Below are 26,470 nucleotides of genomic sequence, written 5' to 3'. Positions count from 1 at the left end.
TGCAGCTGTGTATGGTTCAGGTAAAGGACCTGACCCAAGCCTTGCCCAGCTGGCCTGCAGCAATTCCCAGTTAGGTGTCATGGTTTACTCTCCTCGTATCTGGCTCACCTGACAGGGAGAGCTGAGCCCCTTTTCACTCAGTGCCTGCTTTTGCCAGTACTGCCATATGTGCTGGCCCATGTGCAAATCCAATGTTAACAGAAGTCCACTTCTGCAAAACCTGAGGGGTTTCCACTGCCAGTGCTGCTGCAGAAAACCCTCGGTACCTCACATGGCAGGGCTTTTAAACACTAGAAATCAGTGATAGTCCACAACAGCAGATGTTTCTCCTCTAAGCGTGACATTTACCTGAATAAAAAACTGCCTATACTTGCCTTGCCACAGCCCCACAATTAGTATTTGTAAGGGAAATTTGGATTGTTAAAGACATCTCCTTTCCATTTCTGCACCCTTGGAAAGTACACTTCATTTTGGTTCACTCATTTACAGGGTGCAATGAACAACACTAAAGCACTTCAGCAAATGCCTCTGCTGTCCTCACATGAAGAAACTCCTGGGGATAATTCACTGCTGCCTTTCAGAGAATAAAAACACTTGGAAACAGAAATTAAATGCATGTGTATTAAACATTAAAGTTTTCCCCAGACCAGCAGATGACCAAAGAGCGACAGAAGAAATCCTCCCAGACCTGGTGGCTGCTTCTTGCCCACCTGTAAGCTTGCTGCACGTTGAGGTGTAAGGGGTAGCAGTAAGCCACTCTGTGAGCTCCCACCTTGCGAGCGTTCACCAGCCCAGGCCTTCACTGCAAGGAAAATAATTCTCCCTGTTTTGCTCCAATACTCCAGGAAAAGCCATTTTCACAGGAAACTTGCAGTTTCTTCATTTGGCAGCCATTTGTGGCAAGCGAGTTTTGGAAGAGCACAGCCAGGCACATCAGTGGTGGTGAGAAGGGGGCTTGGGTTGGGCATCCCAATATGCCTCAGGACAGACAGCCGAGTCACTGCAGAAACATACAGGTGGTTTAACAGCAGTTGTGGTGCTGGAGGTGGTGCTGTTTTATAAATGTATGCCATTTATACCTGTATTAGCCGGTTTTATAACCGATCTCACTGTTGGGCAGGTCTACCTGGAGCTCCGGGAAGCAACACAGCAAGAGAGCAGCAGTGCCTGCCTGTGCCAGCACCATTCCCACCAGGTGGAGCCAGGCATCATTCAGCAGGCACAAAATTTTCCCAGCAACAGGCTTTTCCTTCCACTAGATGGTGCGTATGTCTTGCTCATGGGTGTTTTTTAACGGCATGGACAAGGACGCAGTTAGAACTGGAGATGGAGGTGCCTGGCACTGTGCCGTGGTCCCCATGCAGCCGCAAACCCGCCAGTCCCTGCCAGCAGTGAGACCCCAAACCCACCCCCTTCACTTGCTAGGCATCAGCATACACCGAACCCAAGCTCCCTGGAGCATTGCCATGGTTCATCAGACTTGGGGTGTGACAAGCCATGGCAATGCCACGGGAGAATGACCAAGCCCAGGCTAGGGGAGCTTGTGGCCACTTTCACTTTGCACCAGGCAGGACCAGGAGGTCCCTGAGCCTTTGGGGGTCTTGTGGGTGCTACTCTAAGCCCAGGAAGCAGCAGGAGAACTCCCAGCCCAGGCTGCTTAAACCTCCATGTCCCCTGCCACACACGTACAAGCACTAGCAAAGCAGAACCCCAATAGCTGGTGCTACTGAAAGCACCAGTGAGATGCAATGTTATCCTTGCTCTGGTGGTCCCAACATCAGTCCCTGAGAACTGAGTGTCTGGCCTGAAATGGGACCTTTTCCTTCCCCGCACGCAGTCGTGTAGAGAGCAGGCTCGCAGGCTCACTGCAGGTACATTGCTGCCATCGTAGCTGCTTGTACCCCCTTTTCTTGCATGGGGACAATTTCGGCAGGGAATCCCCTCCTGCCATGCCAAAAGCAGCACCTCTCACCATGGAGCTAAATGTTGCTCCTGCTGCATTGTTTTCTTCAGCATGTTGACGAGCGGTTCCATTTTAGTAAGTTCTCTGACAGAAAAAGCAACCTGTAATTGTATAAACAGTGATTAACTTCAAGTGCCATCAGTGGCACGGCTCCAGTGAGTCAAAGCCCAGGCTGGCTCACGTGTAGGCACCGGCAGTAGGAATGGTGGTGACACAGCTCAGTATTAGAGTGCTGCTGGAGGGGTGGCGGGGCCACAAGAACCCTGGCAGTGTGCTGAAGGGTGCAACGGGAATTTCTCACTGAAGGAATGGACAGGCCAAGCTGGGGAGACGGTCTGCTGGACTCCCCAGCAAGGTCAAACTGCTCGAGGAGACAGGCGGTCATGGGAATAAGCTGGTGGAGTTTGATACTGCAAGGGAGGGAGCCAGGTGGCCAAATTGCAGCCTCAGGGGTGATGACAGAGCCAGGGAAGTGCTGGCTCCACAAACTGTATGTGGGACCAGCCCCACCACAGCACACTGCTTAAAGCCTGAAGTCAACCCACAAATATTACAGTCAGTGGAGCCTTAGGTACAGAAATGCATTTATTTCTCCATTAGGCTAGAAAGAAGACCATGAGGATAGGAGCCTTTTCTCACCCCTTATTTACTCGTTTCACACCAGTGCATGACCAAAGCTACGCTATGCCCTGCAGCGTGACTGCTGTTACATGGCTGTCTAGCGTGCTTTATCTACAGCAAATCCAAACAGCACTGTCCTAGCACTGGATGCAGGCCCCCCTCAAAATTAAGAGCAGGATTGCATGAACTGGTGATTTTCAGCTCCTGGGCTGCGAGCCACTGTGAGACCCTCAGCAGTTTGCAGGGTGTGCCTCGCCCAGGCAAGAGCAGCACTTGCAGCGGGGATGCTGGGCGAAAATGACACATGAGATCTCCTTGACTCCTCCACCAGGGCCCGCCAGGGCTGGGGCACACACCAGCAGCTCCTCAGAGGGCCCTCCAGCCCCAAGGGCTGTAGGGATGCTCCAGATTCCCCCACTCTGAGGGCCGGGGTCCCACCTGTCGGTTGTCACTGCGGCTGCCCTCTGAGGACTGGCTGCTCTCAGCACTTCCAAGGCTGGTGTAGAGGTTGTGGGGGTCAGCCCCTGCCCTGCTGAGGGCATAAAATGCCTGCTCCTGGACATGGAGCTCATCTGCATGCTTCACTTGGTCCACTTCCCGTCTGCGTCCCAGTGCTGTGAATTCTCCTGGTGCTGTGGCCCCCAGCCTCCTGCCACCGTGCCAAGGGAGGGGTCTGCTCCCAGCCACCACCCCAGCTTCACCGCCTTGCCTCTGCTCCCAGCCCTCGCCCGCTACCACACTGCCTTTGGCTCGCCCTGCCTGCAGATGGGAGCTGCCCTCTGATCCTGTGGCAAGCAGCCTGCCCCCAGCACTGCCACTATGGCCACCGGCCCTCGCCTGCACCCTGTTTGGTGCATGGCTGCCAGCTTTCCCACGTGGGGATGGTACTTTCTGCATCCTGCGGGGCTTTTTGAGCCCTTCTCCTGCTGGCTGAACTCTTGCCCCAGCAGCAGGCTGGCCCTCACTATGGGGCTGCAGGGTGGCTGGCCCTGCTTCGCTGCTCCCACCTCCCCTTGACACTGTGTTCTCGCTCGTGTCATGACTGCTGGCTGTCCTGAGAGTGGTAGTGCAGTCCCCCTTGCTCACCCCAGGGGAGGCCACAGTGGTGTCCAGGAGGATAATTGCCTTCCTGGCTGGGGCTGTGGTGGCAGCCTCCTCATCCTCCCTCGGAGGGGGCATGCTGACAGCCGGGTGGCCCAGCCTCCCCCAGGCCCTCTGTCCCTCACCTCTTGCTTCCTCGTCATCACCCTTACGGCCACCACCTGCCATGGGGACAGTAACATCACTACCAGTGACCCTCCAAGAGCTGGGGGCTACTAGTCCTTCTTCATCACCAACAGTGATGACACCATCCTTATCATCTCCTGTAACATGGACATCTCCAGGGCTGCTGGTGATGCTGTCCCCAGGCCTGCTGGTGATTCTGCCCCCAGGGCTTGGGGTGACTGGTTCTTCAGGCTGCTCACGAACAAGGATGCCACCACCATCATGTGCAGCAGAGATGCCCATCCTGGGCATGGGGCCGCTTGTCCCTGCAGTGGGGATGCTGTCATCCTTGTTGCTAACTGTGACACTGGCCAGAGTGGTTTCTTGGTTTCCTATATGGATGTCAGCCCTCCCAATGAAGACGTTGACCTCATTGTCCACATCTGGAGAGATCTGGGTGAAGCTGGTGCCTCCTGTCATGCTGTCCACCTTTCCCTGGGTGATGGTGACACTGCCCGAGTTAGGGATGTAAGCATATTCATCCACACCTTTGGAGTCGACTTGAATGTCCTCCATCTTCTCAGTGACAGGTGAGAGAGAGACACTTCCCATCCCCTTGCCGTGCTTTGTGCCCTCCTGCCCTTGGCTATGGACAGTGGCCTCACCACTACCCTCATCCCCAGTCCCTCCAGTGGTGGGGGCCCTCTCTTCCCCAGCTGTCATAGCCCCCTCCACTGGGCCCCCTCCAGGGGCACCAACCTCCTTGTCCCCATTCCTTGCAACAGACCTGTTCCCTGCCACTGCTCCTCTGGCTTGTCCACCCTGAGGGAGGATGGAAACACCACCATTGTTGTCAACCACCAAATCCAGGTCGCCACTACCTTCTGCACTGGCTGGGGTGGAAGTTGTGATGCTGACACCACTGTGCGGCCTCGTGATGGTGCCTTGGTGAGGACCACGGGCATCCCCATTGATGTCTGGTGTGCTGCGGTGTTCAGTCTTGAGGCTGGTCCCATTCTCCATTGCATCAGTGCCACCATAGTCACCTCCCTCTGGGGATGGCCCGCCTTCCATCAGCCCCTGCCTGGCATCCTCCTTGCCTGGCTGGCGACTGGAGCCAGCACTCTGGCTGTTGGCCTCTTCCTTCTGTGTGGCACACACAAAGGAGAGGTCAGGGCTGGGCCCAGTGCCTTCTGGCTGTGGGCAGCATTGTAGCTGAGCCAGGGTCCTGCCACACCACTCAGCCACTTCCTTACCTCTATCTGTGTCTGGTTCCTCCGTGTTGAAATTAAATAGATGTATTTGAAAACATAGAAGCCATGCTTAGCATTACAACCTTTCAGCAGTATCTGGAAAAGGGAGAAAAGAAAAAAAGAAACACAGATTTTTTATTAAAACTGGTGGCTGGAGCCCCCCTTGATACGCCCACCACTGCAGAAAGGTCCTGCCAGCACCTACAGGGACCCAGGACGCCAGAGTGGGCAGTTGTTCATGACTGCCAGTGTGGGCAGGGACCTGGGCAGGACACGTGTACTTGTCTCCCATGTTCTGGGGGTTTGGCTTCCCCTGGGCTCTTTTTCTGCATTTGCTTGCTTTCAGGAACTCTGAGGTGTTTGGTGGCTTTTTGTGGGGTTTTTTTGTTTTTTGTTTGTTTGTTTTTTTTGTTTTTGTTTTTGTTTTTTTTTACAAGGCAGCTTATGGCTTGAATAGACAACCTAACTGATGGTTCCATCAGACCTGAGTGATGGGTCCTATGGTGTCCAAAGAAGGACAGCAGCTGGTTCACAATAGGGAAAACAGGCATTTTCCTCCACGCTACATATCTGAATTGTGATACACCTCAAAAAAAAACCCCTGTAAAAGCAGAGCCTGGGACTTCTACAACCTCACCTGTGGGTACACCAAGCATATATGCCATTCGGCTGGGCAGGGCCAAAGCAGTGGTTGGGTAGGAAGCCCTTGCCTCCATCAAGTACATCATGCCTTCCCCCTCCTCTGCCTTTCAAAAGGGTTTTTTACAATACTCAGACATTTCTCTCCCACATCCCCATCAAACATAGACCTCAGAAGCAAGGGGACAGATAGACTTTTTCTCTGCAGCTCATTGGGTCTGTCCTCCGAAAGTGGCACTTTCTCCCCACACCCTAGCACACAGAACCCCAGGGACGTACCCGGTGCTGTCCCACACAGTTCCCAGCAGCTCTCCCAGCCAGCGGCAGCAGCACCTGCAAACAATAAAACACAAGTGAGAACTGAGGAGTCAAATGCTGTCCCAGTGTCCAGGTGGCTGCCAACAACTGCTGCTGGCTGCCCACCCTGCCACGGCATCCAAGAAAGGGTGGAAAAACTGTTGATAAGCTTAAACAGGCACTAGCTGGGATGACAGCTTAAAGCCAGTAATAGTAGGAAAGGTCAAAAACCCATTTCCAGGGTCTGAAAAGTATTGCAAATTCTGCCACAGCATGCTTTTGTTGCATGTTGCTTTTAATAAAACAACATTGGTTTGCAAATGCCTTTCTCCTGGATTCTGTTGCAGAGTGGGTTTTTTGCAGAGGAGTTTCAATACATTGCACCACTGTTCATGTCACAACACTCCAACTTACAGATTCAACTGTGTTGGGAGCCTGGATCTGGTTAATGGGGAGAAATTCCCAGTGTTTCCTGGGCAACCAAGCAGCAATGCCTGTGCCCTCACAGTCAGGTTTCTGCGTGTGCAAAGCTTTCAGCTTCTCCTGATTATCCTGGCATCTTTGGTGATATATTTGCCAATGCATCCCCTGCGGATGCGGGACGCAGAGGTGTGAGCATCCTGTGAGCCAAGCTATTTGCGGGCATTTTCCTGCTTGCCCCAGGGAGAGATGGCTTCATGGAGGGGAGCCCCAGTGAGAAAAATCAGTCACTGAAGCACGCTAAACATGGCTGAAATGGGTAGATACACCCCCCAGAGTATTAAATGTTCACATGTTATTCCATTATTTGTGAACAATGCTGCGTTGCAGCCTCAGTTATACAGCAGAGGGTTAACCAGCTCTTTTCTATCTTTTTCTGTCTGAAAAGCAAATCTGTGCTGATTTATTGCCTTCCCTTGGCACTGCCCTGTGACAGGTCTAGTTGTTCAAGCTTGTCCTGTGGGCTAAAAGACACATGCTGGGACCCAGCCCTCAGGGAAGGTGTGGTTTCCCCTCCCCCTTAGCCTACAGGAAAAGCAAGCCTTCACTAACAGCAAATTTTCGCTCTAGCTGTATATTTAATGTGTGGCACAACAGTTATGCAGGACAAAAGATGTTGCTATTATATGGATCTTAGTTTACCCTTTTTAAGTTATATCTGTCCAAATTGGACATTAGGAGAACTGGAACATAATTGCAAGTGCCCCTCTATGCCCTGCCCAAGTGGATAAGCCAAGCATCATCCCCTTCATGTGGCTGCGCTAGGGCTGTTGCCAGGTCAAAAGCTCTCAGCAAGTCCACAGAAGTCAAGGGGAAGAGTTACAGCAACGCAAACTGGCCCTTGCACCTGTAACTGCTAAAGGGATGTGCTTAGGCACCTCAGTGCTAATATATTTTTCCTGCTGGGTTCACCTCTGTGCCAGAACATCAAAAAAACCCCAAACCCTAAAGTTGCTATATGCAAGTACAACTCATGCTTTCTTGCTGCTAAAAGTATGCCAGGCACACCATCCTTTCAGCAGCACATTGGGAAACTGAGGAGAGCCATACTCACAGGTGTCGAGAGGGCTGTGCTGAGCAGGCATAGGCACAGCAGGGCTGTTTGCATCTTGGGCAGCTCCTAGGGGCACAAAGCAAAGCATCATTGGAGTTTGTCTTCCCAGGACTTGCTGTCCTAAGCAGCCCCAGTCAGCAGCAAGCCAGAAGCTCCTGCCATCCCAAAGTCCCCATGGCTGCAGGGTTATCCAGTCACTCCAGATTTCCCTGGCCTTTGTGGCACCGCTTGGCATCGCTCTACCTCTCTGTACCCCTCAAAACGAAGGTGATGTTCTTGTGTGCATATGATGGCGAGGCAAGGCCATGCGCGTGACTAGCAGCATTGACAGCTGTCAGGCATTCTGACACCAGGCATTACAGTTTCTTAACTTGTTCCATCAAAGAGGCTTGGGTGGATATCTTAAATATACATCCACCAAAGCTCTGCAGGCTAAGCCATACAGTCACAAGTCTGAATTAAGAAACTTCCACACTATTTTCAACAACTCTGTTGGCTAATAATTCTCATTTCACCCACTGGCCATGGCTGGGGCAGGCAGGTCCAGCCTGGAGAGTAATTTCAGCCATGCAGGCATTGCTACAGAAAACAGCTGAAGGAAATTCATGCAGGAAGCTCAGCAGTATAAAGCAACATAGGCTCAAGAAAGCACAACATGGAGATACACACAGCTGAAGTTCAGGCCATCTCCCTGTCCTTACTGCAACTTGCCTAGAAAGTGTGAGTGCCTTGGTCAGGCAGAGCAGAGCTGAAGGGCTGGGGAGAGACAAGGCAGGCAAACTAGGTAAGAAGATTACCTTTCACCGTCAGAGGCAGGTCCCAGTGGCCGACCGTGGAGGCTGTGCCCACTTTGCTGAAATTTAAAGTTGGCCCCAGGCGTGCGGAGCCAATCAGCTCCTGCCCAGCAACATTTGTCAGAGCTGACAGCACCCGCAGATAACCAGGGGGAGTAATTTCCAGCTAAAAATGTGTTTGTGGTGGAAGACAGCTATCAAATGTTCCACCTGGTTGGATAAACAGAAAGCACAGTTTATAAATATCTGTTCTGAAGGCGAAATTGCTAGATGATTAGCGTAGATCTTAGCATGGCACACGTCCAGCATGGTTATTGATAACGGGGGGGGAGGGGGGAGTGCAGTGGGTCACAGCATGCTCACCATGAAAACATGAGAAAGCTGGCAGGGCTGCAGAAAGGGTAGAGTGATGTATTGAGCCAGTCCAGCTGTGGCCACAATTACCTTCACAAGGCAATGCTGGCCAAGCCAATAGCCACCACCATGCTGTAGCCCCTGAAACTTGCTTTTTGGGCTTCAACTTCAACATCCTGGTGCAAGTGCAAAAGAGAACAGTAGTAAAAAAATGCTGCAGGAGGGTCTTACAGCGATGTGCACAGTGTACATACTCTCCTCCTGCCTCCCTATAACTTTGGTGTTATTGCTGGTCACCTACACATATGCCAGGAGGTGGTGTCCCTGCTGCTGCCAGCCTGGCCCAACTGCTCACTGTAGTGACAGTGACAGCAGTTCCCACCCCACCCACCAGCTTGCCTCGACCCAAACCCTGAGAACGGGCACAACCACTGCATTAAAAACCAGTTTAAACCATCAACATCAGGTATCAGGTGGGACCAAACCTTGGAGCCAAGAGGAAACTAGCCCCTTCCCCTGGCCAGGGAGCTGTGGTTAGATGCTGCCTCATGGATACCCGAGTGGCTGGCATGCCTTGGCTACGGGCAGCAGAGCTTTGGCCAGGTGCCTGGGGGGTGCCGACGCACATAGGGCTAGGCAGGGCACCCCTTGGGAGCAGGACATGGCCCCCAGCAGTGCCGAAGCCCTTTGTCCATGTCAGTTCTCTGACGTCTTTGGACACTCCCTGGGGATGCAGATGATGGGACTCTCGTGCCTCTCCCCTTGCTGCTGGTTGTGAGCATGCGCAGGGCTCCACTGGAGGGGTTGGCCCGCAGACGTGCTCACTCTACATCCTCTGTCACATCAGTAGGCACAGCCCAGCTTTGGTGCATGAAGGAGGTTTTGTACAGTGGCTAGCAGCTCAATACTCTGAGAACAGAAACTCATTTTGCAGTTGGACCTATATCAGGAGCTGAACACAGGTTTCTTCTCCTGGAGTGCAAGGACAGCATGGTACTCACCATGACCTGTGGCAGCAGCCAGCGCAGCACACATGAGCTGCTGCTTTTCCTAAATGGGGGCACCTGCCTGAAACCCAGCAGGATTTGGTGCTTCCTCCACCCTGGCACTGATCCTCATGTGGAGGCTTCTGCAGGAAGGCAGCTCTGGGCAGGTATGCTCTGGAGACTGCAAGCCAGGTGTCTGTATCCCTGACACAGGAGGTGAGCCGATGCCCCACTGTCACCACAACAGCACCTTGCCCTGGGAATGAGGCAGCATGGCAGGGAGAGGCATGGACCATTTTGGGCTGTTGCACCAGTGCCTGGAATGCAGGTCCAAGGTGCCTGGTCTCAGAGTGACCCACATGACCAGCCTGGCAATGCAGAAGCAAAGCTCTTGTTATAAGGGTGTGCATACACTGCTAGTGATGTACAGAAAGAGAAATTAAGGTCTTTACCTGATGTACAGAAAGAGAAATTAAGGTCTTTACCTTTATTAACGTTACCTGGTGTGTGGTCAGGCCACGGGAAGTGTGCTACTGACACGTGGAAGGAGTGGTAAAGCTACCATCTCCCATATACTGCAAATTCAGAGACTCTACTGGATTTACATAAGACATGTCAGTAATCTCGCAGCAGTGACCCTAAAATGAAGTGTCCTTCAGTTTTTCAGATTTTTTTTCCTAGTTAGCCTTTGTGTTCTTCCCTCCTTTCATGGACATCTGAGCTGGAACAGAAATTTAACCTAGTCCGAGGAGCATGAGCACCTATATCTCCTCAGCCCACTGAGTGCTGTGCTACCCCCACTAACGCCAGTGAATTTGGCAGAAAACCCTTCATTACGAATAAGTTCAGTTCAGTTGCTTTATTTCATTTCACTTTGCAAGATACAAAAAAAAAAAAAAAAAAAAAGCCTGGGACAGAGCTGGTGCACACTGCAAGTTGTCCAGCATCCCCTCCAGCACGCAGTGGCTGCAGTGAGCCTTCGGATGCATATTCCTGAGTGGGATGGGGCAGGTGGGGAGCAACACCAGGGCCACTTCCCCACTTACTCACTGGCTGTAGTAGTAATCCTGGCCATACACATCATAGCCATGCCCTTTGTAGTAGCCATACTCATCCTCGTAGGCCCGGTAGCTGTCCCCACGGGCATACTCATCATTCTCCCCATAGCTGCTTTCAGTGGTTCCATCATCTCCCCTGCCATGGCCCACAGCTGTCACCTCATACTCCCACTCTGCAGCTGTGGTGGTGTCCCAACGTTCTGCATCTCCCACGGTGGTTGCCTGGGACAGCCCCTCTTCACCAGTGGTGCTGGCAACAGTGGTGGCTTCGGTTTCCTCCTCCTCTTTCTCCTCTTCCTCTTCTTCTTCCTCTTCCTCTTCTTCCTCCTCCTCAGCTGCACCAATGCCCTCCTCAACAACTGTGGTGCCATTACCATGAGGTCCATCTGCCCCCTCAGTGGTGTTGGTGCTTGTGCCATTGACACCATTCTTGTTCTCAACTACTTCTTCTTCCTCCTCCTCCTCCTCCTCCTCTTCTTCCTCCTCATTCTCATCACTGTCTTCATTTTCAGAGTCATCCCCAAGAATGGCAGCACCATTCTTGTCCACTTTCTGGGGCCCTTGGCAGTCCTTATCATGACAGGGGAAATAACACAGCATTAGCCTTACAGCAGGTGGTTGCAGCTTTTCAGTACTGCACAGCAAGGGGCAAGCTTGTGCACAGCTGAGCATCCATCCACACTTCATGCAGCAGGACTGCCTTTTTGGAGTGCCCCTTCTGATCCTCCCACTAGGTTAAAGCCCACAGCTTGGCCTCACTATAGGCATCCTGTACAGCAGATGCCTGAACAGAAATGGGGTACAGGGCATCACATGGGTGCAAGTGGGTATGCAGTGAACACCCTCCCTCCATGGGCACTCCTCCCCAGCCCTTCAAACTGTACCTGCTGTGGGGATACGATATCTTCTCCCAACCCACCCTGGCTACAACCAGGGACTGCTCCAGTGGTGTGTCCAGCTGCCTTGATGCCAGGATGGAACAGCTTCTGCAGGGAAAGGGAGAGGATGGGGCAGGCAGTCAGCAGCTGGAGTGGCGCACAAGCCTCCTGGCAGCAAGGGGAGCACACAGCATCCCTGCGCAGTGTTTGGGTGCTGCTGCAAGTTTCCTACTTTCCCAGGCTGAAATAAAGATGATGCAGCAGGGCTGCCCAAGCCATACAATTAAAAAGTGGTGGCTGAAGCAGGGTGTTCCTGTTCTGGTTACACATTTTGCTTTAGCAAGCATTTAAAGGTTTGTTTTTGAAGTTTTCTTTCCCAGTTTCCAATAAACAGAGAGAGGCACAGGCACAGTACGTGCAGACACACTACACTCTCACTAGCTAGCAAGAGTATGGCAGCTCAAAGCTAGGCATGAACCTGAACCCCAGCAGCCACAACCCATCAGCATCGCTTGGCCCCAGAAACCACACAGCAGAGCAGGTCTCCCAGCAGGGTGCACAGCAGTCCATGTCAATAAAAAGACAACAAATAATACAAATGCAAGTGGAGCCTGGAGCAACTGGCAGGGCAGCTTGCACGGTCCCCAGCTTGGAAGGAGGTGGAGAACCTTGCTACCCCACAAACAAAACAAGCTGCACTAGGAGACATGAGGTTACTGTCATTCATGCCCTGGGCAATTCCCACTGCTCATGTGCTAAGACCAAGGGCATGCAACCTGGCATTTTGGGCCAACTCAGACACTTTAAATGCTAGTGCATCTTCTGCCAGTGAAAACCTAAGCGGTTTTCCTCTCCAAAACTGCGCTGTGCTGCTGGTCATGCTCATGGGAACGATGCTGCCCAATCCAGCAGCTGTTATGGAGGTGTTGTTTATACACCTGTAATTGAGCTTGGGGACTTTCATCACAATTTTTCTTTCTGGCCACCCCCAGCCAGTGAAGGCAGGCAGCATTCCTGCCCAGAACCACTGCACTGATGTCCTCAAAGGGGCAGCTACCAACATCAACTGCATTCCTGCACATCATTTGATTTCTTCCTCAAGAGTGAAACTCCCAGTTTGGCTTTCTCATCCCACCCCTCAAAATTATCTCTAGTGATAACGACGGTAGGGAAGAGCAGTAGATATAAAGGGGCAAATTGCAGAGAGGTGCCAGGACTGGCAGAGGTTTGGGGTTGACCCCACACTTGATTCCAGCCCCAGTCGGTACTGCAAAGGGGGTTTTAAGACCACATTCACTGGCTTACACTGCTGCCAAAAAGACGCCCCAAATTAGCATTACAATAATTTAAAAAATAACAATAGGCCTGACACATAGGTTTCCAGGTGTGCTGGATCCCTGTGTCAAGGCAACTCTGTGCCCAAGATAACTATATTACTTTTGAGCATTTGCAGTCCATTGAGGCACAAGATACCTTAGAAATCCCTGGTGTTTAATTTTGGACCTGGGTGGCTCTCACAAATGCTGGCGTGCCCAAGCTCATATTGACCCAGCAGGCAGGAGCAGAGCTGATACAAATACTGGGCTGATACAAATGTGCATTTCCCAGTATACGATCAGTTTACGTCCATCCACATGCATGTGTGCAGAGCAGAACTGTATTTTCCATGGCAATTTTAAGAGCTTTGCAGGGACAATGGACCCTGAAAACAGAAGGTACAAGGAGTCCTAACAGTGCCTTTTGCCTTGGGCTGAGCCTCCCTGCTTCTGCACTTTGGTTTGTCCTGCTCTCTTCTGAGCCACTGAAAATGGAAACCCGGAAAGTTTGTCCCCAGGTTGCTTGGTGCATCCTCCACTCCTCCCCTTTAAAAAAAGGACAAAAAGGAGAAAAAATACAAAAAATAATAAAATAAAACTCAGAGTAGAAAATCCAGTCACATCCAGAGCACAAGGTTGTGGGCAATCAGCAGCCACAAACACTGATGAGTAGAGACTACAAACCCAAAGAAAGTTCCCAAATTCCCGTATTTGTTTTGCAAGCTGCTGGTTTGCTGGAAGAAAGGCTGCAGGTGTACTCACCCCTCCATCCTCCTCTTCTGAGCCATCCCCTTCTTCCTCTGATGAGTCACTGCCCTAAGGAGAGGGAAAACCAAACTGTAGCTGAGCTGTGATGTCTCCATTGGTGTCACAAGTGCAACAGTCTCAGCCCAGCCCTGCAGGCCAGTAGCAGGTGGGGTGCAGGCTATGCCCCCTGTCTCATTTGGGCTGATATCTCCGCATCTGGCAGGCAGTGAAAGCATCACCAACACCTCCAAAGCACCCACCTTGTACCATCGCTGGGGGGGATGCACATAGGCATATCTGTACAGGTAATACCGGTGTCTGTTCTTGAACACCTACCAGGAGAAGGGAATAAATCTTATCAGTCTGAGGGCTTCCATACAGAAGTGACCAAAACATCCCTCCCAATGCCAGCACTAAGTGGGGCTCGGCATGTGGGGGCAGGAGGCTAGACCTTACCGCATTTTCTTCTGAGTCATCTGACTTGGTTCGTCGCAGCCAGCTCTTGACCTAGGGAAAAGGCAGGGTTGGTGCATGCCCCTCACCAGCACCAACAGGGCTGGGGGTGGTACCCCCACTGCCCGGCACTCACCGAGAAGGTGCACGACATCCCCACCAGGCAGGCAAAGACCAGGGCAATCCTCATCGCTGCTTTCTCTAGGAACACCAAAACATGGTGAGGGCTTGCTTTTCAGCTAGGAAGCACCATCACTACCCCAAACTGTACAGGTTTTTGTGTCTGCACAGGTGACTGGGGAGAAGAAAGTCCAACCTCCTGCCACCTCTTGACAGTGTCACCCAACAACTCCGGAGACTCAAGTCCTTTTTTAGACAGATCTACCTCAATTTCCATAAATACATATTGTTTATTTCAAAGAGCCATAAAACACCAGTAGCAGATGAATTGCTTTCCTTGCGCAGGACTATTCAGTCCTGCCTCCCCATCACCTATTAGTGCAACGAGAAAACCAGCCCCCAGCAGAGATGCAACAGGAGCAGCCTGCGGGAGTGCTGCCCACTGCCACCACCCTCCCACACTCCTGCAACCTATTCAGGCTCTGCCTAGGGAGCAACGCCCCACGGAATTACACCATAGCAAGAAAAAACAAACAAGCACACAAATATGAATATAATCGGCTTCTATAGTCTGGCATTAACAGAAATAGCAGTAGTAAGGCAACAATGCAAGGAACCCTCAATAGGCATTTCCAGGGGGAGCTTTGCTCTGCGTAGATCCAAGATGCACTACCTGCAGACCAAAACCCAGCCTGCCCTTCTCCATCCCTGCTCCAGCAAGGGCTACACCCAACCCTTCTCACAGCGTCTCAGCCTCCCTCCTGGGAGGGATGGTTCCGGCATGCTCCCCAGGCTCATCCAGGCCCACTAACCACACTTTTTTTCCACCCTTCCTCCAGCTAAACCCACTATCAGCTGTGCTGAGGTTTGTAGGGAGTCATTATGCTTATCTGCACTTGAAGTTTCCTCATCTTTCTTAAATTAACTGGCCACAAACAAGTTTGCCTGGACACGTAGCAAGGTTCTGGATACACATCCCCTCTGCCTGAGCCCTAAGAGATCAACGAAGCTGCAGTACCAAGAAAGGGCTAAAAGCACCATCCAGCCCCACCAGCAAGCCAAGCCCCAACTGGGTGCCCTGCAAAACACAGACAGCAATGCACAGCCTGGCTGGGAATAGCAGGAGTGAGCTTACCCTGCTGCAGTTCTGATCTGTGGAGTCAGCCAGCACAGATTTCCTCCTGCTGCTGCCCTGCCAGGCTACAAGGTCTATTTAAGGTCCCCCCGCAAGCCAGTCACCGCCCTGTCCAGAGTGACGCCAGCCTGCCAGCAAACACCAGAAAACCTCCAAATTTTAACGCTGGCAGATTTGGTGCACAAACATAGCACCCCTTGCCACTGCCAAACCAGGGCAGGTTTGCATTGCACCGCTTAATTGAGGGTCTGGATTTAGAGGGACGGCCGTGAGGCCAAAGGGTATAATAACACTCTTCATTCAAATTAAAATAAATATTGGGAAATCTGTTCTCAAGGGGTGTCTACCTCCCTTTTTGGGAAATTCTGTCACTGTTCTTTCAAGAAGACAAAAAAGACCAACCTCAAAGGCCCAGCTCCATGGTCACTTGGGAACAGCTGTTAGCCAAAAATAACCACTAAATCTGAACAAGCCCTTTTCCAGGCTGCCTGCCGAGGTGAACTAGGCCTTGGGAAGGGCAGGAAAAGAAAAGGGGACTCAGGTACAGGTGTCACTGGACCCCTTTTGAGAGCTATTTCTGCCACAGTAATGTTATAAAATGCACAGCTGCCTCATTTCTCATGCACCCCCAAACCACAGAGACCCATGCAGGGTCCAATTGGGCCCCCAGCTCCCCAGAACCAGTTATTCCCCAGATGAAACCTGGTGGCTTTATATACATTCCCAGCAAAGCTAAAAATTCCCTGGGACAAAAACATGCAAATAATCTACCCTCACAGCATCCCAGAGCGCAGTGGGGACCTTGGTGGCAGGATATGGCCACCAACACAGGCAAGTGGCTAGGGCTCACCTCTCCTGCCCTGTGCCTGATGGCAGAGGATGGGGCACATGGGTGCCACAGCTGCCCCCTTCCACCTACCTCCATAGAGATGCCCTTTCTCCTTTCCCTATATTTAAAATCTCTTGCTGCAATTTCAGCTGCACCTCTTAGCCCTGCACAGATCTTCATTATAACTCTGCTCACTCTTTCCCAGATTTTTCTTGCACTTATCAGCAAAGGTGTCTTGCATGTTTCCGTGTGTACCTGGGCTGCAGCAGGTCAGGGGAATGGCTCCTTACCTTATGCAGTTTTTCTTTCCACAGCAGCAAGGAGAATTGCAGATTCCTCCCAATGTCGTAAGCCCTGCAACCATCAGTGAGGGAATGGCAGGGCTGAAAGATGTGCCATTGCAAGTGAGTCCATGAGGCACAGGCTACATGGTGCTAAACCTGCAGTTATTTAGGGCAGAAAAATCCACCTCCCCATGGAAGACAAACACTTGCATTTCTGCTCAAAACTTGAGGTTGTGCCTGCCCAAAGCCTCATCCATATCCCGGGGAGAACAGTTTGAGTCTGGATTTGATTGGGAAGCAAAGGACTTCCACTAAACCAAATTCTCAGGTTAGGAACAGAAAAACGAAGGGTTTTGTTTGTTGTTCATATTATTTTCTCATCTTGCTCCTCACCATGTCAACAGGTACATTGTGGGGAGCTGCTAACTGATGATAAATTCCACGCACAGCACATGCCTTTAGGGATGGGAAGGTGCCTTGCCCAGAGGTCTGGCAGCCCTGGCAGCAAGTAGGGCCGCATCCTCACCAGGCAAACCCCAGGGCTGCAGGGCACAGCTGCGCCTGCCCCATGGGCTTCAAAGCCTGTTGGGTTGCGGCAAGGAGAGCCATAATTACAAGGGAAGCCTGGAGCTGGCCGTGGCTCTCAGCTGGCGCCTCAGGCCAGGAAAACACACACATAGAGAAAAAAAAAAAATAAAAAAAATTAAGCAGCAGTGCAATTTGCCAATGCCAACGCAGCAGCCTCCAGTAAAGAGAGACACCAGTACTATGAGGGACACAGGGCTGGGCAAGCCGGAGGGGCTGCCCTGCAGGGATCAATTCAGGGGGAAAGAGACAGAGATGACCTCGGTTCCTGCTGTCACAAGCTGCGCTGTGGAGGAAAGCCACAAGTGCACATTGAGCTTTGAACTTCTACTTAATCAGGACTGAAGAACACAGAGTGTTTGTGGGAGGTGATTTTTGCTATAATTAAAGGGCTGCTTCTCCTGCCTTTATAAAAAAAAGAAAGCTGACTATAAAAGTGCACATTTCACCCAAGATCCCTAAAAAGCACTGTGATAATTAGCATTTGCCAAAAGTGCCTTCTGCAACAACTCCCGTCCTCCAAGGCAGCAGACCTTGGAACAGTCATTCCTCTCCAGGAAAGCAGTGTTTGGTATCTGTTCTTAAAAGCAATTGTGGGATTTGACAGCTTCATGTAAATGATCTTAGCTTTGTATATAAACAACTGGAAGCAAAACATGAAACAGTGCACCTGCCTCTGGGGGCTGTGCCAACAGGTGACAACAGCAAAACCACATTTTTCAGGAGCACCTTAAGACAATGAGGCAGACGTGCAGTGCACAACCCTCATGCACAAATGCAATGCTTTCCCTGCTGTGCTCTCATCAGTTTTTTAACCCGTGCAAGTAGGCTATCACGTTGCTCACTACATAAGAGATGGAGGGAAGGCAGGCAGCCCTGCCCCAACCGTATCCCAACACTGATGGGCTCTGCGCCAGCCACTGGCACTAGCTTTGTGCTGCAACTGGGTGGGCTTGCACCCAGGATGGAGCAGCAGAGGTACAGCCTATGGTTTTGCTGTAATTGCCCAAGCCTGCGGAGACCTCACGGTCAAAGTGTCCCTGTCTGGCACAGGCTGACATGGCTCCTACGTCCGAATTTAATTATTATTTTTGCAGGGTGGTAAATGAGCAAAGCAGCGTACTCCTGTCCTGCCCAGCTCCATCACAGGGCCAAGGCTGCGGTCGAAGCCGCACCATCCTATTTCCATGCCCTGGAGCTATTCTGGAAGGAAACCTCAGGGCCAAAAATAAGCAAAGAAAACAAAATCAGAAGGACACTTTGAGTATGGCAGGAAGAGGCTGAGGTGCTTGCTGCAGCCACTGAAAGGAGCATGCTTGTCCTGCAGTATGGTGGTCATGGCACCTCCAAAATGTGTAGAGGGAACACCAGAGGCAGAACTTTCCCCAGCTCTCACATGTCTCCACTTGCTGTCAGGGACAGGAGCACATGTGTGATGGGCGCAAACTGAGGAGTGAAGTGATGAGCAAAGAGAAGGTGAACTAGCGACAGCAGGAGAGTAAGAGATCCCTCTCTCAACCCACTTACCTCCCATAGCACAAAGCCAAATACAAACTAAGGTCAGTTGGGCAAAAGAAAAACGAAGGGTTTTGTTTGTTGTTCATATTATTTTCTCATCTTGCTCCTCACCATGTCAACAGGTACATTGTGGGGAGCTGCTAACTGATGATAAATTCCACACACAGCACATGCCTTTAGGGATGGGAAGGTGCCTTGCCCAGAGGCTTGTTATTTTTTGCAAGCAGTAAATTTTAGAATAAAAGCAGGGGCACCTAAAGTGCACCATGTGTCAACCTCAGTTATCAGTATGAAATCTTAATATATTAGGCTCTGCAACTAAACATTTCATATGATTTTCCTTTTTCTCTGAGGCAGGAAATCAGATCTAGGAAATCAACTCTATTTATATGCCTGGTAAAAAGTGAGCCACAAGTTTCTGTAACATGAGCACTTTGAAACAGTCTAAACTCTGGGGAATAGAAACCCTGCAAATCACTGAGGCAAGGTCACAGAATTATCACAAATCCTAGCACTTACCACCACCTGGGTTCTAATATGTTTGAGCAGTATCTGTATATCATAGTCCCTCTGGGTTTTTGCTTGTTTGTTGTTTTTCAGAAGAAAGAAAGTTTGCACATCAGCTAGAATAAGTTACCAAGGCCGGTCCCATCACCGGTTTTCTGACACTAACCACGCATGAGAGCCCTCAAACACAGCAACACAACAGAAACAGCAGGAGGGGGAAAAAACTCAAACCAAATAAAACCCCCAAAAGGCCCCATTTTCAGAAGGGAAGCAGGCAGAGAGCTAGAGAACTGATGGCAGTTGCAGAGGTACCCAACAACAATCTACAGACAGAGCCCAGGAATTCAGCTCTCTGCCAAAGTCAAATTAGAATCAGCACCTCTGGACATTCAGACATCTGGATGGTGTGGAGGCACACTGCTCTTTGTGCTGCACTGGTGCTGCCTGCCTACCTCCCCATCACTACATCTCCTGCTCAAACTTGCTAAAACCCCTGCATTTGGCCTTAAGAAGCTGCCATTTACAGCAGAGGCAGAGTGCACTGTATGCATCAGCAGGAAACTGCTGAGCTTGCACTGGTTGGTTGTCATTGTGTAGACACATGAGGTGCACAACACATGTATATGTACCCATATATACACAGACAGGTATGTCTGTTGCAATAAGTAACTTAACACTCAGGTGCTCATCTTATTTTTGGAAAAGAAGGCTTTGTAAACTTTTCTTGCTATGATGAACCTAGTTTTTGCTTTGCAGGTCAAACATCACCAGGTCTGGGCTGGGAGAGGGCAGCTGCTGCCTCTGCTCCCTAGTTGCAAGTACAGCTCCTGTTTATGTAAACCTGACGCCTCCTGCAGCTTTTTATTTCAGGGTGCGAAAACAGAAAGACCTGAACTGCAAAATGATTGCTTGCTCTGACGCTTTTATGTCTCCAACAGTGAGTTTAGGATGCAATAAGGGTATCGCACAGCCTCAGTGGATGCTAACACTTCTGTGTTGTGCACCATCCAATGTTGCCCTCGGGGCAGCGCCAAGGAGGACACACCACAAAATGTTCAGGACATAGATGAGCTAGGGGGAGCCACAAACGTTATTTGCTATTTAAGTGCATGGCAGTAAAGGGAGCTGGAAATAAAATTTCCTTAAAGCATCTGAAAGGTTTGTAATGTTTTGGGGGTTCATTGAGGTCAGAGGCTGTTTTCACATGGTTGAGACATTTCTTTTGTTCAGATTGACGGCAGCGGTGATGCCATCACATTTTTTTGTTTTCCTTCCATTGAAAAAGGCAGAGAAACGCAAGCAAACTCTCCCCGCCTTCCCATGTGCTTGGCAAGGAGCGATTCCCGTCACAGTAATCCATCACAGGGGGCAAAGAAGAGATCATGTCATGGATCGTTACTTCCAGATACATTCATTTTGCTGAAGACAAACATGGGCCAAGGAAAAGCCATGCAGCTGTCTGCAGTGCTTAGACCACCACAGAAGCCCAGAGTGCTCGGCTGCATCACCAAAGAAGCCACTGCAGGATGGGGGCATTGTGAGGGTCTCGGTTTCTCCCACCAAAGCCAGGAAAACACGGGGGTTGAATAAATGCACCCTGTGTGCCATGGCCAATCTAATTCCAGGTGCTGCAGCCGGGCTCAGCACTGCTGTCCCCCACCGCTTCAGCTACCCTGGCTACTTATTAAAAATAGATTTTTTTCATTCTTGGAAAGGACAAAAAAAATGACACAAGCAGAAACCTTTGTTTTAAGATGGTGCAGACTTGTGTTTTCACAAACCCAAATGCGACCAAAAACATCTGCTTTAAACCCCAAATGCTGATGCCTGAGTAAATCACTCTGTTCAGCTCCAGAGGCCAGCCCCATGGTGCAAAAACATTTTGTGAGGGAACAAGAAAATTGCATATATTGAGATGGGCATTTTTATCCTTGCCTAACCCACCAGGCAAGCTGACCCTTCTAACTTCATCGCTAAATCAGCCTGAATCTTGAGGCAAGAAGACCTCCAGTGCCAGCAGTCTTCAGCTGACCTTCCTAGCTGCTTTTCCTGCCTGCCTGACAGCAGAGAGCAGAAACACTCCCCTCAGATTCTTGATGCAGACAGGCATGTGCCACAAAAAAAAAAAACAAACACAGAAGCTGCCACTAAAAATTACTTAAAATCCTTAAAGCAAGCATCTTTCAGCCATGCTCTGGCCATGCAAAACCCCATTTCTTGGAGCACTGCCTGCCACTGAGCACCTGTGGATGGCAAGCAAGGTGGCCCCACTCATACAGGGAGAAACAGCATTCAAAAGAGATAGACTACTGCCACTGGTGTCCCCAAACATCACTTCACTCCAAGTGGACACGTGCTGCCCTTCCCCTTGTGGACACGTGCTGCCTGGCACTGGACACATCCCTGCACTGGCCCCTCCCTGCAGCCAGGCGGGAGATTTCCCCACAGCAAAGGGCTGAGTTTCCACCTTGTGACACTCATGAGGGATGGTCCCGTGGGAAGCCATCAAAGCAGGGCCAACAGGCAGCAGCCAGCTCTGGCACTGGCTCCCTGGCCTTGGGCAGCAGCCAGGCATCAGGAGGCAAATTTCGCACATTGCTGGCAGGGACATGCGTGCAACCACAGCATGTCCCTGGGAAGGCATACAAAGGGGACCCACGTGCAGGGGGAACATAGCAGGGTGCTGCATGCCCTGTTTGCCAGGCATGCACTCCTCTAGCTCCAACTAATGCCAAATCAACCTTCTTTTTGGTTTTTGGGTTTTTTTTTAATTTCCTCTGTGCATGAAACAAGAAGAGGATGGGCACCTGTTGTCCCTTTAGCTGGGAGGCAAAGGAGAGCAACCCCTGCCCAAGCTGTGCAGCGCTGCCACTCACCCCAATGGCACTCACAGGACAATGAGAATGGACAGATGGTCATGCACAAACTGCAAAAACCATTACATAGAATGATATTGGGTCAGAAGGAACCTTAAGGATCATCTTGTTCCAACCCCCCTGCCATGGGCAGGGACAATTTCCACTAGAACTGGCTGCTCAAAGCCCACTCCAACCTGGCCTGGGATGGGGCTTCCACGACTTCTCTGGGCAACCTGTTCCAATGCCTCACCACCCTCAGAGGAAAAAATTTCTTCCCAATACCTAATCTAAATCTCTCCTCTTTTGGCCTAAAACCATTACCCCTTGTCCTATCCCTGCACCTCCCAACGCAGCCGCTCCCCAGCTTTTCTGTAGGCCCCCTTTAAGTACTGGGGACTCCAGAACTGAATGCAGTACTCCAAGTAAGGTCTCATGAGAGCAGAGTAGAGGTGAATAATCACCTCCCTCAACCTGCTGGTCACATTTTTTTGATGCAGCCGAGGATATGGTTGACTTTCTGGGTTGCAAGCACACATTGCCCTGTCATGTTGAGCTTCTCATCCACCGGCAACCCCAAGTCCTTCTCTTCAGGGCTGCTCTCTCTCCATTCTCCACCCATCTTGTATTTGTGCTTGGGATTGCCCCAACTCAGGTGCAGGACCTTACACTCGACCTTGTTGGTCTTTATGAGATTAGCACAGACTCACCTCTCAAGCCTGCCCAGGTCACTGGGTGGCATCCCTTCCCTCCAGCATGTCAACCAGCTTAGTGTCATTGGCAAACTTGCTGAGGGTGCACTCAATCCCACTGTCCATGTCTGCAACAAAGATGTTAAACAACACCAGTCCTAACACCAACTCCGGCAGAACACCACTCATCACTGGTTTCCACTTGGACGCTGAGCCATTGACCACAACTCTGAGCATGAGTATCTTGTTAATTCCCTGTCCAGCGAGTGGTCCATCCATGGAATCCATGTGTCTCCAATTTACAGGTAAGAATGTCATGTTGAACAGGGTCAAATGCTTTGCACAGTGTCAAGTAAATGATGTCAGTTCCTCTTCCCTTATACACCAACACTGTAGTCCCGTTGCAGAAGGCCATCACATTCATCAGGCATTATTTGTCCTTAGTGAAGCCATGTTGGCCCTCACCAGCCACCTCCTCATTTTCCATATACCGCAGCAGAGTTTCCAAGAGGATCTGCTCCATCATGTTGCCAGACACCGAGGTGAGACTGACCAGCATGTAGTTCCTCAGGGCTTTCTTTTTTCCTCTTATAAAAATGTGAGTTATGTTTTCCTTTTTCCAGTCAGTGGGAACTTCACTGGACTGCCATGGGTTCTCAGATATGATGGACAGTGGCTTAGCAATTTCATCCACCATTTCCCTGGTGCATGATTGCATCTCATCAGGTCCATGGACTTGTGCTTCTTCATGTTCCTTACATGGTCTTGCACCTAATCCTTTCCTTTGATCTCCCGGTCCCTGCCTTTGCCTTCTGCAACTTGAACAGTGTGGCTTGAGCCCTTGCCAGTGAAGACTGAGATAAAAACATCACTGAGTGTCTCAGCTTTCTCCATGTCCTGGGCAACCTTCCAGAAAGAGACCACCTCCTCCCTAGTGTTCCGTCTATCACTGACATACCTATAGAAGCTTTTCCTGTTGTCCTTGACATCCTTGACCAGATTTAGTTTTATCTGGGCATTAGGTCTCCTCACCTGATCCCCAGCTTCTTGGACAATTTCTCTGTATTCCTCCCAGGCTACCTGCCATTGCTTCCACCCTCTGTAGGCTTCCCTTTTCTGTTTAAGTTCTTCCAGGAGTTCCTTGTTCATCTATACAGGCCTCCTGCCATTTTTGCCTGACCTCCTCTTTGTTGGGATGCATCACACCTGAGGATAGGATCCCTGAATATTAACTAGCTTTCTTGGTCCCCTCTCCCTTCCAGGGCTTTATCCCATGGTCGCTACCAAGAAGATCGCTAAAGAGGCCAAAGTCTGCTCTCTTGAAGTCTAATATAGCAAGTTTTCTGTGCTCCCTCTTGCTGCCCTAAGGATCTTGAACTTCAGCATTTCACAATCACTGCAGCCAAGGCTTCCCTTGAGCTTCACATTGCCCACCAGCCCTTACTTATTGGCAGAAACATGGTCTAGTGTACCACCTCTTCTTGTTGGCTCTTCTATCACATTCCAGGAACCTTCTGGATTGCTTATGTCCTGCTGTGCTGTTCTTCCAACAGACATCAGGGTGGTTGAAGTTCCCCATGAGTACCACAGGTTCTGAACATGAGGCTGTGCCTATATGCTTATAGAGGGCTTCATCTGCTCACTCTTCCTGGTCCAGTGGCCTGTAGCAGACCCCCAGTATAATGTCACCTGTCCCTGCCCCTCCTTTAATCTTGACACACAAGCTCTTGGTCACCTCCTCACCCACCCCGAGTGGAGCTCCATGTACTCCAGCTGGTCACTGACATAGAGGGTGACACCCCCTCCTTGTCTCCCCCACCTGTCCTTCCTGAAGAGCCCGTATCCCTCCATTCCAACAGTCCAGTCATAGGATCCATCCCACCATGTCTCCTGATGTCAATGAGATCAGAGCCCTGCAGGCATGTGCATGTCTCTAATTCCTCTTGTTTATTCCCCATGTTAGGCATAGAGGCACTTAAGCTGAGCCCCAACAAAGCTGACCACTGGCTGGAAGTCCTTTGTGTTGCTCTTCAGGTGCTCTCCTGCTGACCTGTGTTCCTTCTTCAGGGTCTGCACAATAGATGCTGGCACTGGCACCAAACTAGCAGGAGTAGGATAGACTGAGTTCCCCTTCCCTGGTAACTGTAGTTCAAAGCCCTTTTCACTAGGCTGGCAAGCCTATGACCAAGGATGCTCTTCTTCTCCAACAGATGTATCCCATCAACCCCCAGTAGACTGGGTTTCTCAAAGAGAGTCCCATGGTCTAAGTAGCCAAACACCAGGCTGCAGCACTAATCCTGTAGCTATTTGTTGATTTGCCAGACTTGACTGGCCCTTTCAAACCTTATCCCTGTGACCAGAAGGATTGATGAAAAAGCTATGTGAGTTCCAGAGTCCCTTATCACTGCTCCCAAGGCTCTGTAATCCCTCTTGATACCCCTCAGACTGCTCCTGGTTTATCACTGTTGCCAACATGAAACAACAGCATAGACAGTAGTCAGTCATTTCACTGAGCACATTTTATCTTGCCCTCACGAAGTCCCAGCCATCCTGCCCATGGGCTGGGCTCACCACAGAGTTGTGGGACACTCCTTGCTTTCCAGGAAAGGCCCAAAATTACTCCCCTCCTGGTCTCCATCCCCACCAGCTAACCCTACACAACCACCACCTCTGATGGTCCCAGAGATGCATACCAGCCCCACGGCAGAGCCAGTAACTGAAACATCCCGGTTGTCTGAGCAGCAGCACCACTTGCTGGACACCAGAATGTTCACAGCAGTGCCCTTTTCTGCTCTACTCTGCAAGAGAGCCAGCAAACACATTACTACAATATTTAACCAAAGTGTCAGCTGTCACTTTTTGCATCTCTGCACTGCAAGCAAACCCACGCTTGCAGTCTTTCACCCCAGAGATGGGGCTGTGCACCAGCATTGTGGTATCTGTGACCCTGGTAGGCATCATTACCATCTCTGACTCCTCACACAGGTAATGCAAGGGGTCCAAAAAAAAGGGGGGAGCAATTCGCAGCCAAGGTATCCACTGTGAAGTGGGACCAGTGGCAGCAGAAAGCAAGGTCAGGACAGAGGCACATTCCCAGGGTGGCAGCATGGGGAAACTGCACTTTTCAGAGCTCATCTCACTCAGAAATAGAAAAAGCTTACATAGGGTGGAAGTTAAAACATAAATTCCATCAAAACCAGGAGCTATTCAACTCCCAGCTTTTATAGTGGTGGAAAGAATCTATAAATTAAGTACAGTTTTGCTATAAGTAGTAAAAAAAATATTTCACTTCTTTACAGGTTCTTGAATTTGGTATTTCAATGCCCAGCAATGACACACCTGAAAGGCATGCACCCATCTGCACCACCCCCTCAGAGCCTGTCCCTGCGGAGCCACATCTCCACACTGCAAAATTGTGCAGCTATGTGACAGACCATGGCTTCCTCTATCAGCATCAATATCCATGCTGTGCAGCTCATCCTACACGCACGAACAAGTAAGAAAAGACTGGATGTGAATTTTAAATAAATAACATGCTGTTTACTTGCTTGCTGCTAGGAGAAAAAAAAGAGAATAAAAAGCACACTGAGTAAGGGAGGCTTTACCCATGATCTACCTGGCCAAGATAACCCTTTTCCTCCACTCACCTGTGTGTCTGCTGCAGGGGACTTCACGTTAGGGGTCTCCATGGGCACCCTAAGCCCATGGTCCAGGATAGCATCCCACAGTCTGGTGTAATTTCTTCCCAGTGCCTTGGGAAGAGCAGAACAGCTTGCAGCAGCTGTTGGCCACAATACAGCAAAACCTCAGGCCCAGCTTTTTGGGGCTGTTAGCCAGCTTTTCCCT

General features: G+C 50.6%; 2 protein-coding genes across 5 annotated transcripts in view; both read right to left on the bottom strand.

Moving 5' to 3' along the window:
- Positions 1-2,576: 2,576 nt before the first annotated feature.
- On the bottom strand, positions 2,577-8,406 carry MEPE (matrix extracellular phosphoglycoprotein). Of its 2 annotated transcripts, none has more exons than XM_054065505.1 (5): positions 8,311-8,406; positions 7,514-7,579; positions 5,962-6,015; positions 5,047-5,139; positions 2,577-4,936 (listed from the first exon to the last, which is right to left on the bottom strand). In XM_054065505.1, the coding sequence occupies exons 2-5, from the start codon at positions 7,565-7,567 to the stop codon at positions 2,951-2,953; spliced, it is 2,187 nt and encodes a 728-aa protein (XP_053921480.1). In that variant the 5' UTR covers positions 7,568-7,579; positions 8,311-8,406; the 3' UTR covers positions 2,577-2,950. The 2 variants fall into 2 exon arrangements, with proteins under 2 accessions (XP_053921480.1, XP_053921481.1); XM_054065506.1 differs by lacking the exon at positions 8,311-8,406 and adding an exon at positions 8,183-8,224.
- Positions 8,407-10,561: 2,155 nt separating this feature from the next.
- The window catches only part of IBSP (integrin binding sialoprotein), a 58,286-nt gene continuing 42,377 nt past the window's right edge, over positions 10,562-26,470 (bottom strand). The window contains exons 1-7 of one of the 3 annotated variants that reach the window (XM_054066244.1): positions 26,272-26,388; positions 14,236-14,300; positions 14,103-14,153; positions 13,907-13,978; positions 13,662-13,715; positions 11,590-11,691; positions 10,562-11,275 (exon numbers count right to left, since the gene is read on the bottom strand). In XM_054066244.1, coding sequence (XP_053922219.1) covers positions 10,694-11,275; positions 11,590-11,691; positions 13,662-13,715; positions 13,907-13,978; positions 14,103-14,153; positions 14,236-14,289 — 915 coding nt within the window. In that variant the 5' untranslated portion in view covers positions 14,290-14,300; positions 26,272-26,388 and the 3' untranslated portion in view covers positions 10,562-10,693. Of the gene's footprint in view, positions 11,276-11,589; positions 11,692-13,661; positions 13,716-13,906; positions 13,979-14,102; positions 14,154-14,235; positions 14,301-15,354; positions 15,401-26,271; positions 26,389-26,470 lie in introns of those variants that run through there. The other 2 variants (XM_054066242.1, XM_054066245.1) reach the window with 2 other exon arrangements.

The sequence above is a fragment of the Cuculus canorus genome, chromosome 4 (genome assembly GCF_017976375.1).
Source record: "Cuculus canorus isolate bCucCan1 chromosome 4, bCucCan1.pri, whole genome shotgun sequence".
NCBI classification, from domain to species: Eukaryota; Metazoa; Chordata; class Aves; order Cuculiformes; family Cuculidae; genus Cuculus; species Cuculus canorus.
The sequence above is the reverse complement of the archived record's forward strand: the minus strand, read 5'-3'. Positions and strand labels throughout refer to the sequence as shown.

What these genes read in the sequence shown, in the direction of transcription:
- MEPE (XM_054065505.1), bottom strand. Translation starts at nt 7,567, where the DNA reads ATGCAAACAGCCCTGCTGTGCCTATGCCTGCTCAGCACAGCCCTCTCG. An exon ending in ACTGTGTGGGACAGCACCGG is followed by an intron (nt 5,140 to 5,961) that starts GTACGTCCCTGG and finishes TCCCTTTTCCAG; the next exon opens with ATACTGCTGAAAGGTTGTAA. An exon ending in GGAACCAGACACAGATAGAG is followed by an intron (nt 4,937 to 5,046) that starts GTAAGGAAGTGG and finishes TGTGCCACACAG; the next exon opens with AAGGAAGAGGCCAACAGCCA.